General features: G+C 32.8%; 3 protein-coding genes across 5 annotated transcripts; 2 read left to right on the top strand and 1 right to left on the bottom strand.

The window, feature by feature from the left end:
- Positions 1 to 622: 622 nt before the first annotated feature.
- On the top strand, positions 623 to 17,350 carry LOC124536081 (nucleoprotein TPR). 3 transcript variants are annotated; one of them, XR_006966863.1, is made up of 14 exons: positions 623 to 868; positions 3,852 to 8,744; positions 9,149 to 9,357; positions 9,716 to 9,805; positions 9,983 to 10,121; positions 10,282 to 10,589; positions 11,687 to 11,815; positions 12,090 to 12,194; positions 12,670 to 12,823; positions 13,436 to 13,535; positions 14,009 to 14,169; positions 15,118 to 15,218; positions 16,026 to 16,389; positions 17,040 to 17,174. XR_006966863.1 is itself a non-coding variant. In XM_047112516.1 (14 exons), exons 1-14 carry the CDS (start codon positions 691 to 693, stop codon positions 17,120 to 17,122), a joined length of 6,771 nt encoding a protein of 2,256 aa, XP_046968472.1. In that variant the 5' UTR covers positions 623 to 690; the 3' UTR covers positions 17,123 to 17,350. The 3 variants fall into 3 exon arrangements, 2 of the variants coding, with proteins under 2 accessions (XP_046968472.1, XP_046968471.1); XM_047112516.1 differs by having other exon boundaries at positions 10,282 to 10,583; positions 16,026 to 16,152; positions 17,040 to 17,350; XM_047112515.1 differs by having other exon boundaries at positions 16,026 to 16,152; positions 17,040 to 17,350.
- Positions 17,351 to 18,949: 1,599 nt separating this feature from the next.
- Positions 18,950 to 19,710, bottom strand: LOC124536079 (gamma-aminobutyric acid receptor-associated protein). Its single transcript, XM_047112514.1, has one exon. The coding sequence runs from the start codon at positions 19,577 to 19,579 to the stop codon at positions 19,229 to 19,231; it is 351 nt and encodes a 116-aa protein (XP_046968470.1). The 5' UTR covers positions 19,580 to 19,710; the 3' UTR covers positions 18,950 to 19,228.
- A 2,016-nt stretch (positions 19,711 to 21,726) lies between these two features.
- On the top strand, positions 21,727 to 23,801 carry LOC124536078 (transcription elongation factor spt5-like). Its single transcript, XM_047112513.1, has 4 exons — positions 21,727 to 21,998; positions 22,824 to 23,060; positions 23,283 to 23,447; positions 23,527 to 23,801. The coding sequence occupies exons 1-4, from the start codon at positions 21,882 to 21,884 to the stop codon at positions 23,662 to 23,664; spliced, it is 657 nt and encodes a 218-aa protein (XP_046968469.1). The 5' UTR covers positions 21,727 to 21,881; the 3' UTR covers positions 23,665 to 23,801.
- The last annotated feature ends 1,323 nt before the right edge of the window (positions 23,802 to 25,124 follow it).

Here is a 25,124-nt window from a genome sequence, read left to right as displayed (position 1 = left end):
AATTATTGAAAAAGCTTTATATTTTTACACTTATACTTATAATATGCCAGCTTAAGCTATTTGTACTTTAAGCACATTTTATCAGAACATTTATGAAATTAAGTCATCCCATGCCAAATATGAAGCTATATAAATATAATATTTTGTTGTCCAGGTGTTTGTATGCGTTTAATTTTACTACTCCATTTATGTTAGTCATCAATAGTCTGATTTAAATATTTAATATAGCCAGATAAGATACCTAAAAATTGATAACTGTATAATTCATGTAACACTTTTTATCGCTCAAGACTACATTTCTTTTTCATTCGGTTTCATTTGTAAAATTCCATTGCTTGTAAAATTTTATCCCTATTCCATAACTTGTTCATAACCATAATAAAATACCCATAAGTATTTCTTATTAAATAATTTTTTGTTAATTTTTTGAGTTTAATCTCATTTATTTATTTATTATTGCTTTAGTTGTATATTGTACACTGTTATAACTTTAAAAGCTATAAATGAATCTTCATTTCATTAAAATTTGCATTGTATGTTAATTCATTAATTTTTAAGAAATTTTAGTAATCAGTTTTTTAGTGTAGAAAATTAATTATCTTTATTAAAACGTTGGCAACTTGGCAGTTGGCAACACTAATGGATACAATTTTCTGAGTCTCTGCTTTGTACTCATGTTCTGCAAGAAAAATGGAAGCCGTGAGTGTGGAAGCCGGTGGAACAAATCACTTAAACAATGTTTTATCTGAAAATGAAATCGCAGATATACCAAACACTATTGCAGATAAAATTAATGCATATATTGACCAAAAATTTGAAGAATATTTGACCTCCAAAGCTTTATGTGAAACAAGTAAATCACAAATAGGTAAGTGCCGGTCTATTGATGCATTATAAAATACCTTTCTATGATATACTACGCTGTAAATTTATAATTTAAATACGAAAATATCCTATTCGGGAATTATGCGAATTTGTTTTTCTTTTTATAGTAGGAATAAAGATCATAAATATTGCTATCTCCATGTATGCTCGTTGGAATATAATAAATTATTTTTAAACATCCAGATTTATATATGAAATACTTTATTTTAGATAAATGGATTACTGTGCTTGAGTATATATTTATTTTTTAAACTACCTTACGCTTAACTCCTACTACACAGATATGTTGCAAGTACTGTCATATATCAGAATTTGTATTACAATCAACAGTTGGATTATCGTAAAAATAACGAAAAGAAGACATACAATTACCATTGACATAATTTTGATTTTTGTATTTGATTTTGTTGTTTTATATACATAATACAGAACTATGGAGAAAGTGTCTTTTGATTTATGGATTCATATGTAACAGTGTATGATTATAAGATGTATATTTTACATTGATTAAAAAGACTAACTAGGTATTGAGATTCTTGTTATTAATCTTCTGAAACATGGTAGCTTCAAATAATTAATGTCAATATGACATTAGTTTTGTAAAAATGACAATATAAAAAAGACTCGTAAGGGACTACTCAATTAAATTTTTGTTTCTTAAATTTTAACTATCCATTAATATATTTATATAAGTAAAAATATTATATACTAAACACAAATTTTCATTTTTACAATTAATTTATTAAATTTTATTTTGAGACAATAATACTACCTATTCTAGGCATATTCTTTACAGTTTTTTATAATGCAATTTAGTAAATAAATAATTTTATTAAATGATTATTATATGGGGTTGTTATTTGAAATTCATGCTTTCGACGTAATACATAAAAATATCTTTCTTAACTTCTATAAACATGTAAAATGTGCTCTTGGTTGCTTCTTGGCTTAGCATTTCAAATAATTCATTCAAACTCAATTAATGTATAACAGTACAGTAACAGTAACAGCCTGTAAATTTCCCACTGCTGGGCCATCCTCCTCCTCTTTCTCTAAGGAGAGGGCTTGGAACATATTCCACCATGCTGTTCCAATGCGAGTTGGTGGCATGCACATGTGGCAGAAATTCAATGAAATTGGACATATGTAGGTTTCCTTACAATGTTTTCCTTCATCGTCGAGAATGAGATGATATATACACAATTAAGCACATATATATAGTGGTGCTTGCCTGGGCTTGAACCCGCAATCATCGGTTAAGATGCATGCGTTCTAACCACTGGGCCATCTCAGCTCCAATTAAAGTATTTCCACCAAATCCTAACCTATACAATTATTAAAAAAAGAATCTTTAATAACAAAAATGTTAAAGTTAGCTTATAACATTAAATTTCAATTATTTTTGTAATGTTCAAATTCTATTTTAATAATATTATATTATGTTGCATAAAATGTAGTATGACAAGTATAATGTATCTATTGAACCTTGTGAAAACTTGACTCCATACCACATAATGTAAGAAATTACCAAAATTTTTTTTTAATAGATAACTAAATATAATTATTTATTAAAAAAATTATTCCATTTATGCAACTTTTTATCTTAAAATTTTATCAGTATATGTTAGATGTCCATAGAATTTCATTGCTTCTTTTATTTAATTTGTTTTTTCATAAACATCCTTCTTTCCCTCCAATATAGAATAATACTGATACTATTACCATTAGGCTAAAAGTTTTGGTGTTGAGAAAACATTTATTACCCCCACTTTCTAATACTCAAGCTGAAATGATAAATATATACAAAGTAACCGAGTTTAATGAGTTTAATCTTCATACAGAATTCTAGCTGTATATTGCCTACAGTTAACATTACTTTGATGCTCAACAATGATACAATAACTCAAATAAATAGTCTACAATGTGTCTGAATGATAGATTTATTGAACTAAATAAAATAAATACTGAACATTGTTTAGTTTTCTAATCCATCATTAGCTGATGATGATTGATAACTCTTTGAGACTGAAGTAAAATTAGTTAATCCAAATTTTAATAGAATTAGAAAATAAATCTGAGTGTTCTTTGACATATATGTTGACTGACTTAGTCATTAATAAAATAATAAGAACATGTTTAATATTAATTGAAAATTGAGAATTTTAAACCTAACATATTCTTTCAGTTGGTTACATTAATTTGTATTCTATTTGTATTATATTATTAAGAGTCGAGATGGCCCAGTGGTTAGAACGCGTGCATCTTAACCGATGATTGCGGGTTCAAACCCAGGCAAGCACCGCTGTTTCATGTGCTTAATTTGTCTTTGTAATTCATCTCGTGCTCTGCGGTAAAGGAAAACATCGTGAGGAAAACTGCATGTGACAAATTACATAGAAATTCTGCCACATGTGTATTCCAGCAACCCGCATTGGAACAGCGTGGTGGAATATGTTCCAAACCATCTCCTCAAAGGGAGAGGAGGCCTTTAGCCCAGCAGTGGGAATTTACAGGCTGTTGTTGTATTCTATTCATTGAACAGTCTTGGATTTTTGTCCCAACTCTATATGTATAAAATAAGTATTTTCTAAACAGTGAGATAAAAACATTTGTTAACCACTGCTAAAGCATTAGCATTTGTTTAAATAATGTTTAATACTTATACTTTAGGAAAATTGAATATAGCTAAAAAATACACAAACATATGTCACCTCTTCATAATATGGCTATGATTTCAAATAAATTCTTAATGTTATCAATCTCATTTATTTCAAGCTTTCACTTATTTTAAAGTACACCTGCTGTGCAGTAAAATTATTCAATAATAATAAGCAAGCTTTTTTGAGATTAAGTTGAGTGGAGTAACTTTCACTTTGAGTTTATTTTAACAAATATAATGTAATGCAAATGCAATGTAATGCAAAATAAAGTTTATAAAGAAACATAAATTATATATTTGTTTGCAGATGAAAAAATAGCAGTCGCCGGTACCACTATTCGCGAATACAAAACTCAGTATGAAGAAGCTGCTAAAAAACTTTTGGCGGCTGAAGAAACAATTGAACAGCTTGAGAAACAAGTTGGATCTCTTAATAATGAATTGAAACAAGCTCAAGATAAAATATCTCGTTTAGAAAATGAAGTTATAAGCTTTAAACGTTCTAGAGATTCAGCTGTTGATGAACGAAATGACTTGACAAGAATATTACAACGACGTGATGCCGAGATTGAAAGGCTCACTGCAACAGAAACATCATTATCACAACAACTTCGCGCTGCTATCGATTCTAAATGTGAAGCATTAGCTTTGAATGATGAGATACAAAACAAAGAATTAACCTTACAATATCGAGAAAAACGGCTAGAACAAGAGCGGGTGCTGCTTAATTCTCAAATAACTGCATTAAGTGAGGAGGTTAATAGACTTACTTCTGAATTGCAAACAATGAGATTAAATAACACCAGCAGATTGGTAAGCTTAGAGACACAGCTTACTGAAAAACTCGAAGAATTAAATGTAGCAAATGAAACTATAGAACAATTGAACGAAATTCGAAAGAATTTAAATAATCGTGCTGAGAATCTGACACAACGTTTAATGGAACAACGAGAGATAGAAAATAAAATGTCTGAAAATTATAAAAAAGAATTAGATGCAAAAACCAAACTGGCTGATTTGTTTAAAACTATGAATGATGATGCAGAGGCAAAAACTACTGAATTAACCGAAGGTATTGCTGAATTGCAAAAGTTATTAAATGAAGCCACAGAAAAATATGGAGAGCTAGAAACAAAATATAAACAGAGTGAAATGGATCATGAAGAAATTTTAGAAAAGAAAAATGAAATAATTGCTTCATTAAAGCATGAATTAGAAAATGCTAATGATCTACTTAAGGCTGCATCAGCACAAAAATTAGAAACCGCTCTAAGTGATATAGCACCATCTGCAGCTATTGCAAGTAAACTGCTGAAGTCAGGTATGTCTTTAACTCAAGTTTATTCACAGTTAGTAAAAGTGACTGAAGACTTAAATGAAGAAAAAGAGCAGAATCGGCGTCTTGATGCAACTATCAATAAAATAGTACAAGAATTAGAAGATAAAGTTCCTATGTTACATAAACAAAAAGCAGACTATGAAGTAGCAGTTGAAGCTAATACTGCTTTATCACAACAAATGGAAAATTTGGTGTTTGAAAATAATAGATTGAGAGAAGATTATGAGGAAAGTTCGAAAATAGCTAACCATTTCACTAGAGAAAACAATAGACTAAAAGGTGAATTGGCTGACTTAGGTCGGCAAGTCTGTTTCTTACTGAAGGAGATAGAGCACAATCGAGGAGAACTTCTTAATGGAGATCATGATTTATCACACAATACGTCAAATCCTGGAAATTCGTCTGATTTGAATTGTTCCCGAGTTATATCTAAAACATTAGTCACATTTAGTGATATTCAAGAGCTGCAGAGTAATAATCAGAAGCTGTTAAGAATGATTCGTGAATTAACAGATAAACAAGAAGAGCTTGAAAGGCACAAAGAAGAATTTGAGAGTGGTGAAATGGAAAATAAAATTGAAACTTTAAAGCAGAGGGTTACAGAATTAACGGAAGCACAGGAAAGGCAAACAAAAATGGTTAATGGGCTGATCCGACAACGTGATATGTTTAAAAAACTATATCACGACCATATGAAAGGTAAACGCCTCGAGACATCCTCTCTCTATGACACTTCTGATATAGAAAAGGGTGAAACATACCCCATGGATACAACACCAGACAACTCCCAAAAACCGGCGAATGCCGATATTTCATCTTATGAGGCGAAGTATAGGGAGACTGAAAAGCAACTGGAATTATTAAAAGAAGAACACAAGACTTATAAAGAAGAGAAACTTACTACTGAGAAAATGTTATTTGAACAAATTGACAATATGAGACAAGAAATTGCTAAATTGACGGCTGCCAATAGTAAATGCGCTTCAACATCAGAATATAATAATGAGAGATTAAAAATATTACAAACAAATGTAACAACTTACAAAAAACAAATTTCCTCACTAGAGGAGAAAAATAAAGCCTACAATGCTACAATTGCCAAACATGAAGTTTCTTTGCAACATTTGAGAGATGAAGTATTAAACTCACAAGGAAAACTAGCAAATGCAGAAATTCAGCTTGAGAACTTAAAGCTAGAAAATAAATTATTAAAAGACGCTGAGTTGAGATTACAAACAGAAAAAGAGATATTTAACCGAGAGAGACAGGGACAATCCTTACTTTTAAAAAATTTAGAATTGATAAAAGCAAGCTTAGAACGCGTTGAAGCAGAAAATCGTGCTAGAATAGAAACAAGATTAGATGAAGCCACTCGCGAATGTGCAGCACTAAGAAGAAGGTTACAAGAAGAACAGGATAGATTTAGAGAGCTAGCATCTCATCTAGAACTACAAACTGAAACTGCTAAAGCACGCATGCAAGAAGAAAAAGACGCTGCAGATGCCATGAGGAACGAAATTCAACAATTGAGGGAAGATTGTGCTGAAAAAAGTAAGAGCAACGAAGAATTGACAAAGAGACTCAAAGTAGCTCTAGACCCTAACACGGATGGATCGCTTGATGTTGTTAAAAAAGTGAAAGAATTAGAGCACAAATTGGTCAACAAAGATATAGAAATAAAATCACTTATTGAACAATTGAATTCTGCTAAAGAACATATCAAGCAATATTGTGACATTTCTGAAAGTGCTGAGAAGGAATTAAGAATTCTTAATGAGGAATATGAAAAATACAAAGCTGAAACAGAATTGAAACTAACTGAAAATAGTAAAAAAATTCAACAACTTGAAGATAAGTGTTCAGAATTAGAAGCAGAGCTATTATTGCATGCGAATGGAGAATATACCAATGCAAATACTTCACTGAAAAATGAATTAATAGCTGCTCAAGAAGAATTAAAGAATGCATTAAATAGTTTTGACACTTGCAAAACTGAACTTGACGTTGCACGATCTGAAATTACTAATTTATCTGCAGCTGTTCAGAAAGCAGAGGAAAAGTATACCCACGAAATGATTTTACATTCTACGGATATTCAAACATTATCACAAGTAAAGGATGAGTTATCCAAAGCACAAAATCAATTAAACGAAATTGTAGCAATGAAAAATAGTACTATTGAAAAAATGGAAACAGAACGATTATCATGGATAGAAAGAGAAAAAATTCTTACCACCGAAAACGAGCAGCTGGTTCAGCGTTTTAAAGATTTAAATAGTCAAAACTCTTTATTACATGACCAAATTCAGGCTCTAGGCACACAATTATCCGTGTCTCATGCTTCTAGATCTCGTTCTGAAAGCATGAATGAATCTGCTAATGATTCAAATATGAATGTATCTGTCAACGAGGAAGACGGTAAGTCTTCCGAACAATTGTTCCAAATAGTTAAATTCCTACGGAAGGAAAAAGATATCACTATAGCCAAATTTGACATTCTACAAGCTGAAACTATGAGATTGAGGTCCCAGTTGGAAATTACTGAAAAACAATTGGATGAATGCAAATTAACTTTAGCTTCCGAAAGAGAAAAGTCTGAAGTGAGTATGGTAACAGTTAATAAACAATCTGATATTTTAAGAAAAATTGAGACATTAAATGCGTTGCTAGACAGTAATAAGATTTTGCGTGAAGAACGTGACACTTTAACTCAACGTGTTGAAGAATTAACAACCAATATTAAATCTTTGGAAGATCAATTATCTCCATTACAAGACGTAATGTCAGACTTAACATCGAAAAATGAGACATTACAATCTGAAAATACCTCATTAAAGGCTGATTGTGCAAGATGGAGAACAAGAGTCAATGCATTAGTTGAACGAGCTAATAAAACTAGCCCTGAAGATTGGAAACGACTACAAAATGAGAGGGAAACTCTTGCCAAAATGTTAACAAATGAAAAAGAAAATCTTAGAAAAGTTAACGAAGAACTGGGTACTCTTAAAATAGAAAAATCTAAGCTGGAAGAACAATATAGTCTTCTTTCTCGACAACAGAATACCTTGATGGAAGAAAACAAAAAGTTACAAGAGGAACTACAAGTACTTAAAGATGATATGTCACGGTTGACAGAAGAATTAACAAAAGTTAAATCGGAATACAGTTCTGCTACTGATATAAATACTAAATTAACCGAAGATCTTTCTAGTAAGGAAGTTTCTCTTAATGATATAAAGAACAAAGAGATGCAGATCCGAAAGATAGCTAAAAAGTATAAGGCTCAATATGAGGAACTAGTAAAAACAGTTGAAGAAGAGAAGAAAAAGAATGAAGGTGAAGCTGCTGCAGCTAGTGCATTATTAGTTGAAGGAAATAAAAAAATTGAAGATCAACTCAACGAACTTCAAGCTCAATTAGCATCAGAAAAAGCAAATAATGAAAAACTAAAACAAGAACTTGAAACTCTTAAAACTGCTAATATGGATAAAGAAGAAAAGGCAAAGCAAGTTTTAAAGCAAGCTAAGAGTAAAATAGTTCAATTAACGGAATTAAAGAATACGCTTAGCCGTGAATTAGATGAATCACGTAACAAAATTGGGACTATTGAACAGAGTACTCGCGACGAGCAAGATGCTAGATTAGAACTTATAAAATCACAATATGAGGGACGTCTAACACGTTTAGAGAAGGAACGTGGAGAAGCCCAAGCAGAAAGAAATAGAGAAGTTGAATCTCTTATGCAGAAAGTTAACATACTTCAAAGACAATTAGCCAATCAAGCATCAGCATCCAAGCAACAAGCCACTACTGAGAAAACTACTACAGATCCCCCAACGGCAAATATTAAACCAATGGCCGGTAAGTTTGTATTATACTTTTAATATCTAAATAATAAATAAATATTCACGAGTCGAGAGGGCCCAGTGGTTGGAACGCGTGCATCTTAACCGATGATTGCGGGTTCAAACCCAGGCAAGCACCGCTGTTTCATGTGCTTAATTTGTCTTTATAATTCGTCTCGTGCTAAGCGGTGAAGGAAAACATCGTGACGAAACCTGCATGTGACAAATTTCATAGAAATTCTGCCACATGTGTATTCCACCAACCCGCATTGGAACAGCGTGGTGGAATATGTTCCAAACCTTCTCCTCAAAGGGAGAGGAGGCCTTTAGCCCAGCAGTGGGAATTTACAGGCTGTTGTTGTTTGTTGTTGTTGTATTAAAAAAACTAAAGTATCTAATTAAAACTAATGATACTCTAAGGTGTAGCGCAGCAAAGTGTTTCGGCAAGTCGTCGTGGCGGAGAGACTCCGTTAGCTTCAATCCGACCTATGGCACAAGTAGGCCCTACAGCACCACACGATGCACATAGCACTGAGTATATGCCTGCTTCGTCGTCTCGACCCCTTCCAAGATCTGCGATAGCGTCTACCGCTTCTACTGCATCTGCCGCGCCGCCAGAGTCTACCCAGGTACATTTTATTTATTAAGAATGAATTTATAGACCGTTTAGGGCCTTATTTTGTAAGTTATAAGTGTTAAATATAGTTTTTGTTTAATATAGATATTTTTTTTAATAATAACATATGTAACAAAAAATGCTATTTTTATGTTTAAATATACTTCATAATTGTTTTTATGTACCATAGTTTTTTCGAGTATGAGGTTACCGTATTTTGGCACACAGTCCTTTAAGACCATCAAATGTTATCTAAGATGTCTTTTTGTATTTGTTTTGCTGTAAAATATGGTCCAAAAAGTTATATTCCCCAATTAACGTATAAAAATGCAACTCGTAAAAAATGAAATATAATTTTATATCTTTGACAGGATATGGATACAAGTGAAGTCGGAATGGGCAGTTCGGGGTCTAGTGATAATACAGCACAGTCTTCTTCACATTCCCAAGCACCACAACAGGTTCTTAAAAATAATTATTATTATTACAAATGATACACATCAACATATTTTAAATAGCAAACAAAGATTATTATTATTATTATTATTATTGAAATGTATAAATTTAAAATGTTGTTTTGTAATTAATATGTTTTTAATTTAATTTAATTTGACTAATATCCAAAAAATGATAAATAGGCGGTGGCTCTAGTGATGCCCCGTATAGAGCAACCGACTGGTGCCAGCTCAGCCTCCGTAGTAACTCCATCCGCCAGCTCTGCAGCTCCCGGTGTCACCAGTGCTGCGCCACAACCAGCACTTACACAGCAACTCACTGGTGCGTATTTATTTCTTCATTAGTCTGAAGAGGTTTCTAAGTTGTCGATCGTTCGTATTAAAATAAATAGTATAATTTATCGCCTGAATTTCATACTTAGAAAATAAAGTAATCTGTTTCATAATAACGCTAAACGATTTTTGTCGTATTTTTAAAAAAGGAGCAGTGAGTGCTAGCCCGACCTCCGCATCGACGGCAAGCGGTCAAACTTCGGGTGTGAGCACGTCGCACGCTGCGCCCTTAGTCAGTACGTCGCACGCAGCGCCGGGCGTGAGCACGTCCCAAACGACGCCAGGCGTGACCACCACGCACACGACGCCCGGCGTGAGCACTTCGCACGCGGCGCCCGGCGTGAGCACGTCGCACGCGCTGCCGGGAGTCAGCACGTCGCACGCGCCGCCCGACGCGCGCCCCCCCAAACGCCGTCTGCAACAGCGCCCCGTGACTGCGAAGCGAACCAGGGTACAGGTGTGAAATATATATATATCAGATCCAAGGTTCCATACTCAGATACACAGATTCCTCCAGAGTTAATAAACAGTGTTTACTGTTACTGAAATTCTCAGTACTCTTAATTCATAGGTGTCCATAGAGAGTTGATAGGTACCCAATTACCTGTTGCTAATCTTTCTTATTCAGGATCAAAACTTCACAGAAATTTCTTTTAGTCCTTTCCTGCGGTCAGTGTTTATTTTACATTTATTGAAAAAAAAGCTTCTCTCTCTTCACTTAGCTTAAAATTGTTTTAGTGAAATAAAAATATATTTGATTTTGATTGAACTTCCAAAATTAGAAGTTGTGTTCCAAACATGTTACATACAAAAATCTCACAATGTATAAAAGTTACCTTTGTCTCATAAAATCACACAATATACATACATACAAAAATTTAGTCGTGCTTATTATCGTTTACCAGGCAAATTAATTACAAATAAAGTATTATAAGTATTCAAAAAAATACTATTTCTTGTTGAAGTTAAATGGTAACAGAGGTGTGTTGTGAGTTGAACATTTGTCCCTTTGCTCCGTTTAGCTAGACGCAATTTGCGAATAATGGGCAATGGACAGAACATGACTCAAAATTGACATAAAAACCCCTTGATAAATTTGTATCGGTTGTAAATCTCATAAATATAAATCATATAACTACATTATGAGGTCACTCCAGTTTTCGAGTATTTATTGTTTTACATCAATATGTATATGATCAATCTGTACAACAATAAATACATGCCATTTCATGTGATAAGTTTTACATGTATTGATAAAGAATAGCTTTTCAGGTTAATTTAAAATCTACTAATTTTATTGATATGCAACTTTCATGTGAATTCATTGAATGCGAATGCCATTAAAGTTAAGTTACAGGACGGACATAGGCTAGCTTAATATGTTGCATATTATTTCTGCTATGTTTTAAATCAGTTGAATGTTTACATCTCATTTATCAAAAAAGTTACAGGATACAAATATAATTTCTTACGAAGTCGGGACGGGTTTGCTAGTTAATATATAATAACTGCTTCAGTTATTAACAACTATTTATTTAAATAAAACTTCGACAGGGCTTCGAGCGTTCGGTAGAGGTGGAATATCAGGTGCCAACTTCGTCGCGCTGTGATCAAGACGATGAAGGTGTAATTGTAGTTGATTCTGAGGAGGACGACGAGCGATGCACCGGCACTATGTATAGGGTAAATCAAATAGCATATCCAAATGACAAGACAGATTAATTAGGGCTTTTAACTATATTTTGACTAATTCTTCATCTAAATCATTTAGCTTATTTGGCTAGGTTGTAGTAAGACTTATATTATATATTTGTATTCCGGTTTAAATATCTGAATACAAATTAGTTATAGCATTGGCTCTCTCTAAAAATAAAGGGTACAATATAATGTCATACATATGAATTTAATAAAAGATATATGTAAATATGAAATCAAAATGTAAAGGGAATATTTTTAGGAGGGTGAGGAAGACGAAGAAGATATGGAGGAAGAACAGGATGTAGAAGGTGGTGAAGAGGAGGAAGAAGTTGAAGGAGACGATGGAGAAAATATCGTTCGCCAGGTATTTTTCATAAACCAAGTGCATTATTCCGCTAAGTTTATGTCAGTGTAACGCATCGTGCGCAATACAAAGCGTCGAACGGTACAATAGTAGTAAACCTGTGCATATGTATAGTACGACACAACTTAGATGTCGCATCGGCAAAATTCGTAAAACCGATCACATCCGGATTGAGTACACTATCGTAAATTATCAATATTTATTTCTCATGCGAATATGATCTTTGCACAGACGTAATGACTCGTAATATCATATGACCTAATATATTCGTCAATTTTACACGTCAATTTACATGCACTTGCTTTCTCTGACGCGAGAATCTATAGCGACGAATAGCGTCGAATGGCGCGATAAGGAGCTATTTCTATTGGTCGTGTAAATCGGTAGTAATCGGTTTTATTTTCATTCCATTGCATTTTCCGATGCTACATCTAATTTGTGTCTTACTATATATTTCTACCTTCATGCAACACAGGAGTCGCCGGCGCAAAGTCCCGAGGCGGGCGGCGTGGCCGACGAGGGCGAGGAGGGCGAGCTGGGCGACAGCGGCTCGGGCGCCGCCGCCGAGCCCGATAGCGAGCCCGCGCCCGCGCACCAGCAGATGGAGGCCATCAGCAGCGGCACCGAGCGTGAGTTTCATGTTCTTAGTTCAAAGTAAAGTAAAAGTAAAGTAACAAAGTAAAGCCTGTAAATTTCCCACTACTGGGATAAGACCTCCTCTGCCATTAAGAGGAATTGGAACATATTCCACCACGCTGTTCCAATGCGGGTTGATGGAATGCACACGTGGTAGAATTTCAATGAAATTAGACACATGCAGGTTTCCTCACGATGTTTTCCTTCACCGCCGAGCACGAGATGAATTATAAACACAAATTAAGCACATATATATATAGTGGTGCTTGCCTGGGTTTGAACCCGCAATCATCGGTTAAGATGCACGCGTTCTAACCACTGGGCCATCTCAGCTCATAATATCATCTTAGTGCAAGAACAATTAAGATTTCAATTAATTGAGTAAAACAATATGCCATATAGACTTAAGTGGTTTATTTCATCGATCTAATTAAATACGCTTTTCATTAGTAAATAATTCATATTCACTATCCAAAGTTTCAACGCAATTAATTCGATTGCGACACGGAATGGAATTTTTTACTTGGATAAGACCGAAGCTATCCCTCGTGATTAAGTCAGTAATTCCTCTTAGTATTCTTCTGAAATATAATTTTGACTTACAGCAAGCGGAGCTTTATCGTTAGGTGGAAACGGTGCCGACGATGGCGATGACAGCATTGTTCCTTCCACTCCAACGCTATACGTCCCTAGACGAAATGACGGGTATGAATATTCATTTATAGTGGGACACAAATTAGATGTAACCGATTACTGCCGATTTACACAACCAATCGAAATAGCTCCCTATCGCGCCATTCGACGCTATTCGTCGCTATAGATTCACGCGTCAGAGAAAGCAAGTGCATGTAAATCCACGCGTCAAATTGACGAATATACTACGTCATATGATATTACAAGTTATTACGTTTGTGCAAAGATCATATTCGCATGAGAAATAAATATTGATAATTTGGGATAGCGCACTCAATTCGGATGTGATCGGTTTTACGAATTTTGCCGATGCGACATTTAAGTTGTGTCGTACTGTACTGTGATTTAATTAACCCTTCATGACTGATAAAAGATGATTCTAATGAAAGGAAACCATTCGCTCCATTTTAAATTTCAAATTGAGTATTTCAGTGTATGATTTATAATATATTAGTACATGTGAAGATACTCGTTGGTTGGCACAGGTTCGGCGAGGCGGTAGTGTCGCCGGTGGGCGGCGCGGGCGCAGAGGGCGCGGGCGCGGCGGGCGCGCGCTTCACGTTCGCGGAGGCGGGCGGCGCCGCGTCGCACCACGACACGCACGCCGACCTGGCCGCCGCGCTGCCGCCGCCGCACGCACACGCGCGTACGTACCGGACCCACTTATTTACGCGCCTGTACTGCCGAGCTATTGATGTATTTCAGTGCTCCAGTGACTAATTGAGTAATGATCAACAAGGTGCATCTTAAATCTTGTGATAACTGCTATTGCAGTGAAGTCATCTAGAGAAACCATGAGTAGCAACTATGTTCGCCATTTTTTTATCATCTCTTGAAAATTATATCAGTTGTAACTAAATAACTCCTGCTCATTCCTGCCCAAATACCGATTCTACTTCTAGTCTTCTAACTAAATGTAGGTTATGTTCGTAATTACTTTGCCAATACGTTGGGTAACTTGTGCTATGTGTTGCTATAGCTAGTTTCTATTACTCCTTTGCATAATATTAAGAAATAGTTACAGATGAGGGAATATTTCGTGATAGTAGCAGAATTACATGATTAGGAAGTAGTTGTCCTACATATACTATATATTTCTACCTATTTAGTTCCACCTGAGCGAAATGGAGAATTATATTTTTAATCCGTCCGTTACACTCTGTATCCGAGTCGTCGTTTTCATGTATAATAATTTTATTCATTGTCATTGTCTATGTTTGTTTGGTAAAATTTATCCTCAATATAAAGGACATGTTTACATAGCTGACCGGAATGGCAAACCATTCCTGATAAAATATTATTATTTTTAGTCGACAAAATATATCAGCTATATTTCCTATACTCAAAATATTTCGATACTAAATACATTAAATATATGAAGTTCAGCGGCCATGTTTGATATTTACGGGTGCGTTCAGTAAATGAAACTAATAATTTCGTGCCCCCTGCACGAAATTATTAGTTTATATTACGGCAAATTCAATCGAAACTTATCCACATTATTAATAAATGATAATTCATATTTGTTAAGTCTTATTTATTTTACCCGGGGTATTCGTGTATATGGGTTTTCATCTAGTATGTTATTAAACAGGAGGTGAAGGCAGTGAAACTCGGGAATGGGAAGAATCCCGCGGAGAGGAAGAAGCTGCCGCCGTCAGTTCCCAGGGAAGCGAACCATCGTCACCTCATCAGGTGAGCCTAGCTTAAACTTTTCAATGATTATATATCGTGCAATTGACAATTCGACATTAGGAGTGGCCGCCGTAACCGGAATCATGAAGACATAACTGTACCTGATTATTTTTACATACAACAGATTTAGCACTTTTGTAACGTTTTTATTAAGATTTAAAAGAATTTTTCTTACTCATTTCAAATATTAGACCCTTTCAGTTAAGTGCTGAACACAGAAAGCGAAGAGATGTCAAAAAAATATTGTAATTCTGATATTAGATGTTTTTATTGTTCAAATTAAATAATAAATCATGTTGATACACCGATTAAGTTTGTTATAGTAAAACACACTACACTGCACTTCGATAGAATCAGAGATAATTATTAAATGAACCCGAGAAGTAAGGATAAACATATAAACGACAAATTTCTGACGCCGTAAAGCCAATAAATCCGTTTTGGAGTCAAATATAAATTCCTCAGATATTTTTGCCTTAGATGATTCATAAAAAACAAAGTAAATATGGCATATTTATAACACTTTTTTAATCTAAATAAAGAAGCATGGAACTAATACTTGTTGACTTTCAGGCATAATGTATTATTTATAAATGTATTTAATTGTCATTTCTGTAAGGTACCATATATACAAAATCTTATCAGTTGTGTGTAATCAAAAAAAGTCTTTATTTGATTGTTGTACTGAATATAGTTAGGAAAAATTTCATAGACAATAATTAAATTGTGTCTCAGGTGGCAGAATTGATTGTTTTACTGAATATAGTGAGGAAATATTTCATAGACAATAATTAAATTGTGTCTCAGGTGGCAGAAGAAGGTCGCGAGGCGGAGGCGAGTGCGGCTCCGCGCCGCGCAGCGCCCGCGCCCGCGCCCGCACCCGTCGCGCCGCACACGCCGCACTCGCCGCACCAGCGCTGGATGCGCGCCGCCGGTACTATCGATCCCATTCAATATTATCCTTAACTAAAAACTAATCACAAAGCCTCGAAGCATGGGATGAGTCTGGTGTGGTTTGAAAATATTTTGAAACCATATCAGACTAAATTTAGTCAATTTTCAGCATATAACTTACCTTTTTTAAATATTTACTATATAAATATATGTTTGCACTTTATATCGGACTTCAGAGGAGAAAGAATCTTCGATGTGAGAGAAATGTGTCTTAAGGGTAAGTTTTCTCTTAAGGCGTTAGGTAAATAAATAAATAAATACAGGAAGAGATGGCGTTACATACATTATTGAAGATTCAAGCAATAAAGAGGACTAGTAAGCCTTGTGTAAGGAATTCGATGCAGAATGCCTGTAATTTTAAGAGTCACACCTGTACGACAAATTCAAGATATTTAGTAGTGATATCCGTATCGTTGCCTTGCGTAGAAACCTTCAATTTTTAATATCATACTTTATTATAATTTAAGCCATACGGTAAATACACTCGTTACAGAGGTTCATTATTAACAAAACAGCAGATTTTTTTGAGAAAATGGTGATGAAATAGATGGTGAGGCATATGATTTATGCTTCCATTTAACCAAAAACTTTAAGCATGTTAAATTCATGTTCTTGTAACAAACATATTATTCGTATATAATGTAACTCCTGAATTTCTACAAATATCATACACAAACAATAGATCTAAATATAATCACCGCATTTTATTTAAAATTCGTAAAACAGATACTACCATGCCCGAATATTGTCATTATTGATAATGTTCCCACAAAACTATTTTTTATATTCTAAATACCCAATTAATTCATTGCCAAAGCTAATTCATTTAATGTGTGTAAAGAATTCATGTTAATTATTATTCATCAGACAGTGAAAGCGGGACGCGAGGCCGTGGCATGCGATCACGAGGGCGGCCGCCACGGAGATCACACAACTACTCTAGGTTCTAAGCCAACACGGTATATTCGGTAGTATTATATTATGTCTAGTTAAATGTGCTAAGAATATTACGACTTCTTTCATACTATCATATTAATGTCAACATTCTTATAAATCAGGCCAAAAACTGACATTTTCGCAATGATTAATGTAACTTTCCAATTATTGATAAGGGATTGGTGTGTAGTTATCTTTATACATGTCATTTTAATGTCTTGAGGACCGGTTTTAACAGTCACATATATAACAACAAATATAACAGTCACATATATGTAAAGAATTCGTTTGAAATCTTGACTATTCGGTTATAGAAAATTTGCCGGAACGTCAATTTTATTATTCTGTTAAAGAACAGTGTTAGTTGAAAAATCGATCCTCAATTAAAATCTTTTTCGATTACAATTACTTAGTTAAACGAAGAATTGTGGAAGAGTAGTTTAAAACTAAAATACTTTCAGTGTTGTGTTGAATAAGTGTCTACTTAGTCATTAAGTCAACAATTCCATATTTTAATTAATAATATTATATAATTGTCATTAATATAGATTTAATGAATAAAGTAAACAAATCTGCAAATGTATTTTATTTATTACAGTCCTTCATTTTTGCGTCGTATAATATATTTATAATTTTAATTTAACAACTCAAGTCACTGTCAACCAACGAAAAACAGGCATTTAAGAATTTGCACTAAACAAATAATTCCAAAACACATGTAAAAACATGAATAATTTAAGTAAGCTTATTTAATGCGCAAATAAACATTGAAAACAAAATAATTTCTTATCTAATCTTAATTAATGATGCGCAAACATAACCAAGATTATTCAGTCACCTCTATATTATTTCGTTAAAACATCTTTTTATGACATAAAAAAGTGTATTTTATATATGTCAATTAATAATCACTTCCCTGATATATCCTAGGATTCGTTGGGCCAATTTTTATGCGGTATTACTTTTCTTTTTCATGTTACTCTTTTTTATTTTGATTGTCACGTTCATATTAAGATAATTCATTATAAAGTTATTCAAGCGTAATAAAATTATTTTCACTAACTAAAACTATCATCTTTATAATTAATGCCACTTAAATATTGTCCTAAAATTGTAAATACGTGTGCTAAAAATACAGTATTATTATACCAGCAAGATCGGAACGTTGTATTCATGAATCTCAAAGTAAATTAAATACGTTCAATGGATACTTTGTGATTTGGTATTCAGTATGCTGAAAATTTCATAGCTACAAATACTTACATACAGGAACCAAATCCAGCATATCTCAGTTACAAAATCGATTGTAGGGTAGGAATGCCGCATGCGTTAAAATTATTGAAAAAAAAAAACATGATACTCTGGTAAATGATTGATAATTATTAGCTATCAATCAATCAAGAAAGTATTTCATTGTTTAATTATACTATAACGAAAACAAAAAAATATTTCACAAAAGAATATCAGACATGAATGTTCTCAACAGTATTGTTAGTTACTTATTTAACTATGCGTTGTTTCCAAGGTCACACTCGGTATTGAAGTTTTATTTTTATTTACCTGTCTACATAGTGATATCTCATTTATCAGCAACAGGTTTTTCCTCAAAACTAAACTGATAATGTTTTGTAAAAATTTAACAATTTATTTTATATATTGATTTGACGAAGATATTATATGCATAAAATAAACTAAATACATAGTAATAAATAATGTATTGTTTCAAGACAACTCAAATTTTTTTTTTTAGTAAAATTGATCAAGATATGGACATTATTACATTTACTAAATACAAGCTTACTTAAAATTATTGGAGTAGGAATATGAATAAATATAAGATATGTATTTTAAATAGATTTATTGTTTATTACATAAATGTTACACTCTTAACCAAACAAAGAAATTGGAATAATAGAATACTTTCGCCCATATAAGTGTATTTTGCTAAAACTATAATAACATTGCATTTACAAAGTTGAAAGATTAAATCGCAAATTAAATCAATTATCACCTTTTAAAAACATAATACATCAATATTGCTAAGCCTTATAATTAAGACAACCATATGGATAGAAAATTTTGCATATGGATGTTAAAGTGAATTTTAATTAAAAGAAAAATTAGCCGTAAACATTTTCATCGGAAAATGCAATGTAAAGGAAAAAGTCTTCATCGTGATGTTCTTGATACAGCGAGCCCATTGTTGCAGAAGTGGGAGGTATTACGTTGTTAACAAAAAAAAATAATGCATCTTCGGGACGTAGATGAATCCGTTTTCTGATCAAAAAGTAAAATTGGCCCACGGTTAAATCAGATGGCACCAAATACTTTTTTTTATCGAGATCTCCCAGACGAGCTTTAGGGGCTTTCTCCACAATAACTGGAACGCGATCTGGATATTTTCTGCGTATTTTTTCGCCCTCGGTCTTTCTCTTCTCAAAAGAATGTTCTTCTTTATATTGGAATTTCATTTTAACGTAATATGCTCACTGTAATTTGCAAAATGATAGTTACCAATTTAGATTATATATTACGACTTGTTTTTTGTTTTTGCGTTATTGTTTTAAATGCAATGACGCAATCAGCTGATGTGACAAATAACAACAGATTATATACAAATACAGATTATATTACTTACAGAAAGTATATAATTTTAGTAGTAAATTTTTATTTTAGTAGTTTTTCCTAAAAATTGCCCTAAATAAATACACCCCACATAAGCACTAAATTTAGGGATAAACCCCAAGTTGAAAACTTCTTGGATATAAATCGTGTTCTCGAGTTCACTCGGAATCAAATCATTCGTCGCAGTAAATACTAATTTTAAATAGTGAGTGATTGAATAATAATTGTGAATATTTCACAATATTTCACAATAGTGAGTGTTATGTGATTGTATAGATGAGGATTATGAATAAGAATAATATATACATTGTAAAAACATAATAAGTTCAGAAAATTTCACTAGTGACTTAATTCTCAAATGAGTCTAGGATAAAGAATCGGTACTCAAATAATTCAACAAATGCAATACTCAAATTGTTTTCTATGATTATAATGCGAGACTCATGTTTTCATATGGCTTTAATTTGTTGAAGTTCAAAGAAAGGAATCACTTTGTTTTCAGCGTCGCCCAATTTTTGAAGCATATCATTAAAACATAAGTATTGATCTTAATGGTCACTTATTTCTTAGCTAGAGTAAAAAAGGTATAGGAGATACAAATATTCATTTTACGTATAATTAAATAATTAAAAACGCTTAGCCATTCATTTATTTTAAAGGATTAAGAAGTATTCGGGAATAGGGAAGAGGGAATTAAGCAATAAGGAAGATGTAATATTTTTATAGGCTATAGGATATATAGTATATTAAAAATCCAAAACACTCTAATTTATTACAAAAAAGCAGTTTCAAAATGTCAATTTAGATTTTCGCGTCAAAACGGTTATTAGACTCGAAACATTTGTCAATACTGAGTTTTTGTCTCGCACATTTTTTTACGGTCGATTAAAAAACCTTTATTTCGAAAATTGTAACCAGTTATAATAGTAGTAAGTAGGAGGAGGGAAATTAATAGTTTTTTTAATTTCTTTCAACATAATAATTTTTATTATGTAAGTGTTGATTGCAAATTGAGGTAAAAATATTTCCCTCCCCGACTTAAAAAGATAAATTATGGTAAAAAAAATAATAAAAAGTAAATGAAATAATATATTTTTTTTGAGAAACACATTTTAGGTTAACACATATTATGTTTTATGCTTCAAAGTGTTTCTGTGGATGGAGTGTATTTTTATTTAAAAAATTACCATAGTCCCATTATTAAAAGTACAATAATATCTTATAAATTTTCTTTACAAACAATGATGTTCTAGTAAACAAATATGTCATTAACGCGCAAAAATTGAAGACTAGAACACGTCTTAATTGGGACGTTTGCCTTTAGTCGTTTTACGTAATAATACGTTATAATACATCATAATTACGTAGTAACACGTTTTGCATAATTAAAACATCTAGTTATCACTTTAACTTATTGTTTTTATCAAGCTATCATTTTTACTTGTAACGAAATGTAAAATAAACAGTCCCCAGCGCGGCACACTTTTTTCTGTTGTTTAGTATGGATATAACATATCTGTTTAATAGAATATCATTGTTTACAAGTAATAGGTAAACGTGGGTTTTAACCGCATGAAATTTGTAAAACATTACCTATAACACACAAACTGCCACCCCCATTATACATACGTTATACATATATACATTATACGTTAAATTTCATCCAAATTGATTCAGAAGATTTTGAAGCAGATATTGAGGCGTCAATCGGTAACTTAGAGTTATATTCGGATTTGTAATATTACTGAAGATATACATATACTATTTTTATATAATTATGTTTGCGTATACATTGCTTGGGCCGATTTTTGTTTTCATTTTGGTTTTGCAGAAATTATAAAGCGGAAGTTAATATTGTTAGTAGGTAGGTAAATATGCCATAATCGTATTGTAATTTTTAACTGAATTATCATAACTAGGAGAAATATAATAAATCTACATTTTGTTCAAATTTTGTAAATTAATTGTCAACTTTATAGATTTGTTTATTTTAATATTATTAACTAGCAACTGGCAACATTAAATTGGCTTCTTGCTTTGCTCATGGATACAAGTTGAAGCGATTCTTTCGTTTATTATTGTGGTTTTCGCGTTTTCGCATTTTGTATTGTTGTTGTCTGCACTTGTAACTATATTATTTAATACAAAATGCGTAAAAGAAAGTCGCTTAAGAAAGCCGATGATGAATCTGACGCCTCTGAGCCTGGGGCTGAACCAGAAGAATTTCAAGATTCGGGAGAGGACTGGACGCCGGATGCCGATTCGGTAAGTTTAAAACGATATGAATATTATTATGAAACCTAACATAATAGGTACTACACTTGGTTACAAATAGATTTTATGTATATATGTGTCAAAGTTAAATGGCGCGTGGTTTAGGAAATATTTTTTTAACATACATAACCTTAGGTTAGGTTGCAGCGCTATCTAACATACGCTGGCATCTCTCAATCATATTTTTAATTCCAATAATATTTTTTAATTATTATTAATTTTCTAAGTATCTTTACTGTAATGCTATACACGACAAGTATTGAACAAGATTTTTATGTATTTTAATTTATCTTAGTACATACATCTTTCAATATTTGTATTTGAATTGGACAAAAATATGATCCTTAAAAGTTACAATAGAATAGATAAAAAATATAAGTTTGATATCACTTATGGACTTGTGTAAAGCAGTGTATTCCACCAACCCGCATTGGAACAGAGTGGTGGAATATGTTTCAAACCTTCTCTTCAAAGGGAGAGGAGGCCTTTAGCCCAGCAGTGGAAATTTACAGGCTGTTGTTGTTGTTGTTGCATGGACTTGTAATTAACATATTATTCTATGCATTAGTTGGGACATGTTACTTGTAGGTGATGTCCTCGAAGGACAGGTTGATAATAAGTTGAGCTGAATCTTAGTCAACTAAATGATACTAATTAATGAAGGTGATGCTGTAGTAATAATGTGACTACAGTATATGTTATATTTTATTGTCATTTTATTTATGCTTTTGTACTGCAAGAAGTATGTTTTTATATATCTTTTAATAAGTAATTATTATACCACAATTTTTTAAAGCGTACCTATATTTGTTATAGAATGAACAACCTGCTCGTGGTGGTCGGAAACGTAAATCAAGAACATCTTTAAACAATTCTAAAAATAAACGTAAAAACTCTTCATCAGAGGAAAGTGAAGGGGAGGGTGAAGAGGATGAAGAAGAAGATGAGGAAGGTGAACTGGATGAGGAAGAGGGTTCAGATGATGAAAAAAATGGCTCAGATGGAAACAAGTCTGATTCAAGTCAATCTAAAGATATACCAAAGCATTTTCATGTAAGAATCTTGCTAGCAATAATTTGGTGTAGCAGTAACTGATATTGACTATTGCAAGTGGCAATATCTTATCCAGTAATATATGCTATTGTTGGGCTTGTGATACATTGTTTATAAATCAATAAAGACTAAATATTTAATTTTATAAAAGCTATCCTATCTATTGAGCTATCTTTAATATTTTAATATTCACAATTAATAAAAAATTCACTGATTTTTCAGTCTGGAAACTTTGTGCTGTTAAAATCTGACGTGAAATGGGATGGTGACACAGTAATTTCAAAATTGGATGAATTGAATCTATGGAAAATAGATGGTAAAGCTTTATTACAAAAATTCATTCCAATGGAATCAAATGGAAAAATTCTTCACAAGTGCACATGTGTGGTTGGTATCTTTTAAAATATTTTTTTTACCATGCATTTGAGAAAAAGTGTACTAATTTTTATTAATTTTTCAATTCCAGTATTCAGGATGGAATGTTGACAACCGTGACAATTACTACCCTATTACAGAAATTTTGGACCGAAATCCACGTACAGACTCTAAGGAAATATGTGTAGCTTTAGATCTTAATGATCTTATCAAAGTAAGAGACAAGTAACATGTGCAGTTTTCTACTTAATTCAACTAGATAAGTCTAAACAAATGTAACAAATAAAATCTTTTTTTGGCACTCCATTCCAGTTTACTTTGTGTAATTCATTTTTAAAATGGGAATTAAATGTTCAATAAATTTAACTGAGGTTTAATTTAATTACTGCACTTTTTTAATTTGTATAATTTTATAATAGTATAAAAATGCACAAATAATATATAATTGAAAATTAATACATTTTGAGGAAAGAAATCCCTTTTAATTTTTTTATTTTAAATTATGAAACATATGAGTGGCATTTTATTTGTATGGGTCAGTATATCGGCCTAATGGATATATTCTTACCATTTCATCTAGTTATCATCGTAGCTTTGCGTAATTTCAGTACTTTGCAATTTTACTATGGAATATAAGTATTAATATAATCGTTTTTTTGACTTGTCACTTCGCCGCCTTTGAGCAAATCTTGATAACGTAAGTGAAACAAAATATTTGATAACATAGTCCACAAAAGTGCAGAATCATTTTTATTTGCATACATTCAAGTAAAATTGAAATCATTAGCATCCCTTCGATCGGCTTACGCTCTAGAAATTTCTTGGATATAGGCTACATAATACTCTGCGGCATTACTTAACTTTACGACTTATACAAAAAAAGATATGCGACGATTATCAAGGGATAAAGGAACGAACAAGCGAGGGTTAAAACATAACCGAATTGGCAGCGCGTAGCAAATTTTGCGACAAGTGCCTTTGAGAATTGACAAACATTTTCAAGTAAATAATAAAACATTGACGTGAATGCAGAGGTATGAATTAGAGAATAATGATTGTAAGACTACAATAGTGAAACTAAACCTACTGGGAAACCAAGGGGCGAGAAAGATAATCTCAACACATATGAAAGTTAGGACCGGCTGGCAGTGGCAGTGCTTCCTATAGGGGTGTAGAATGGTGTAAATTAACATTGCCCGTCCGAGTGAACTGAGATCTCTTTGGAGTCGAATGACTAGAATCCTTACAGATTAATATTCTTCGTAAGAGCTGTTCGTTCGCTATAGATTCCCAGCTATATTAATAATACGAGTCTAAATCATATATCGTCTTGAAGCTGGGTAATTAAATTGTTACATCTATTGCAATTATTAGAGACCTAGCTGTTGCCCGCGGCGTTGCTTGCGTGAAAAATGGTTATAAATAACTTAATAGACTAATTTAAATTGTTACGTTAATTTAAGACCTCTTTGTTAAGAACACTGGTGGTTCATTCATCTCCATGCAGTCCATTTTAAAGATTTGACCTTGTGTTTTGTTACTTGACTTAAGCGTGAACTGTTTGTTCCCTTTTGGACTTAAAATAAATATTACACTGTTTCTCATCTATCCATCCATCAACAAGTGATAATGACATTCCTATGGAGTGCCGTAACTATTAGTCTGATGCCGTTGCATCTTAAATTACTC

This window comes from Vanessa cardui, chromosome 16 (assembly GCF_905220365.1).
Source record: "Vanessa cardui chromosome 16, ilVanCard2.1, whole genome shotgun sequence".
Taxonomy (NCBI): Eukaryota; Metazoa; Arthropoda; class Insecta; order Lepidoptera; family Nymphalidae; genus Vanessa; species Vanessa cardui.
The sequence above is the reverse complement of the archived record's forward strand: the minus strand, read 5'-3'. Positions and strand labels throughout refer to the sequence as shown.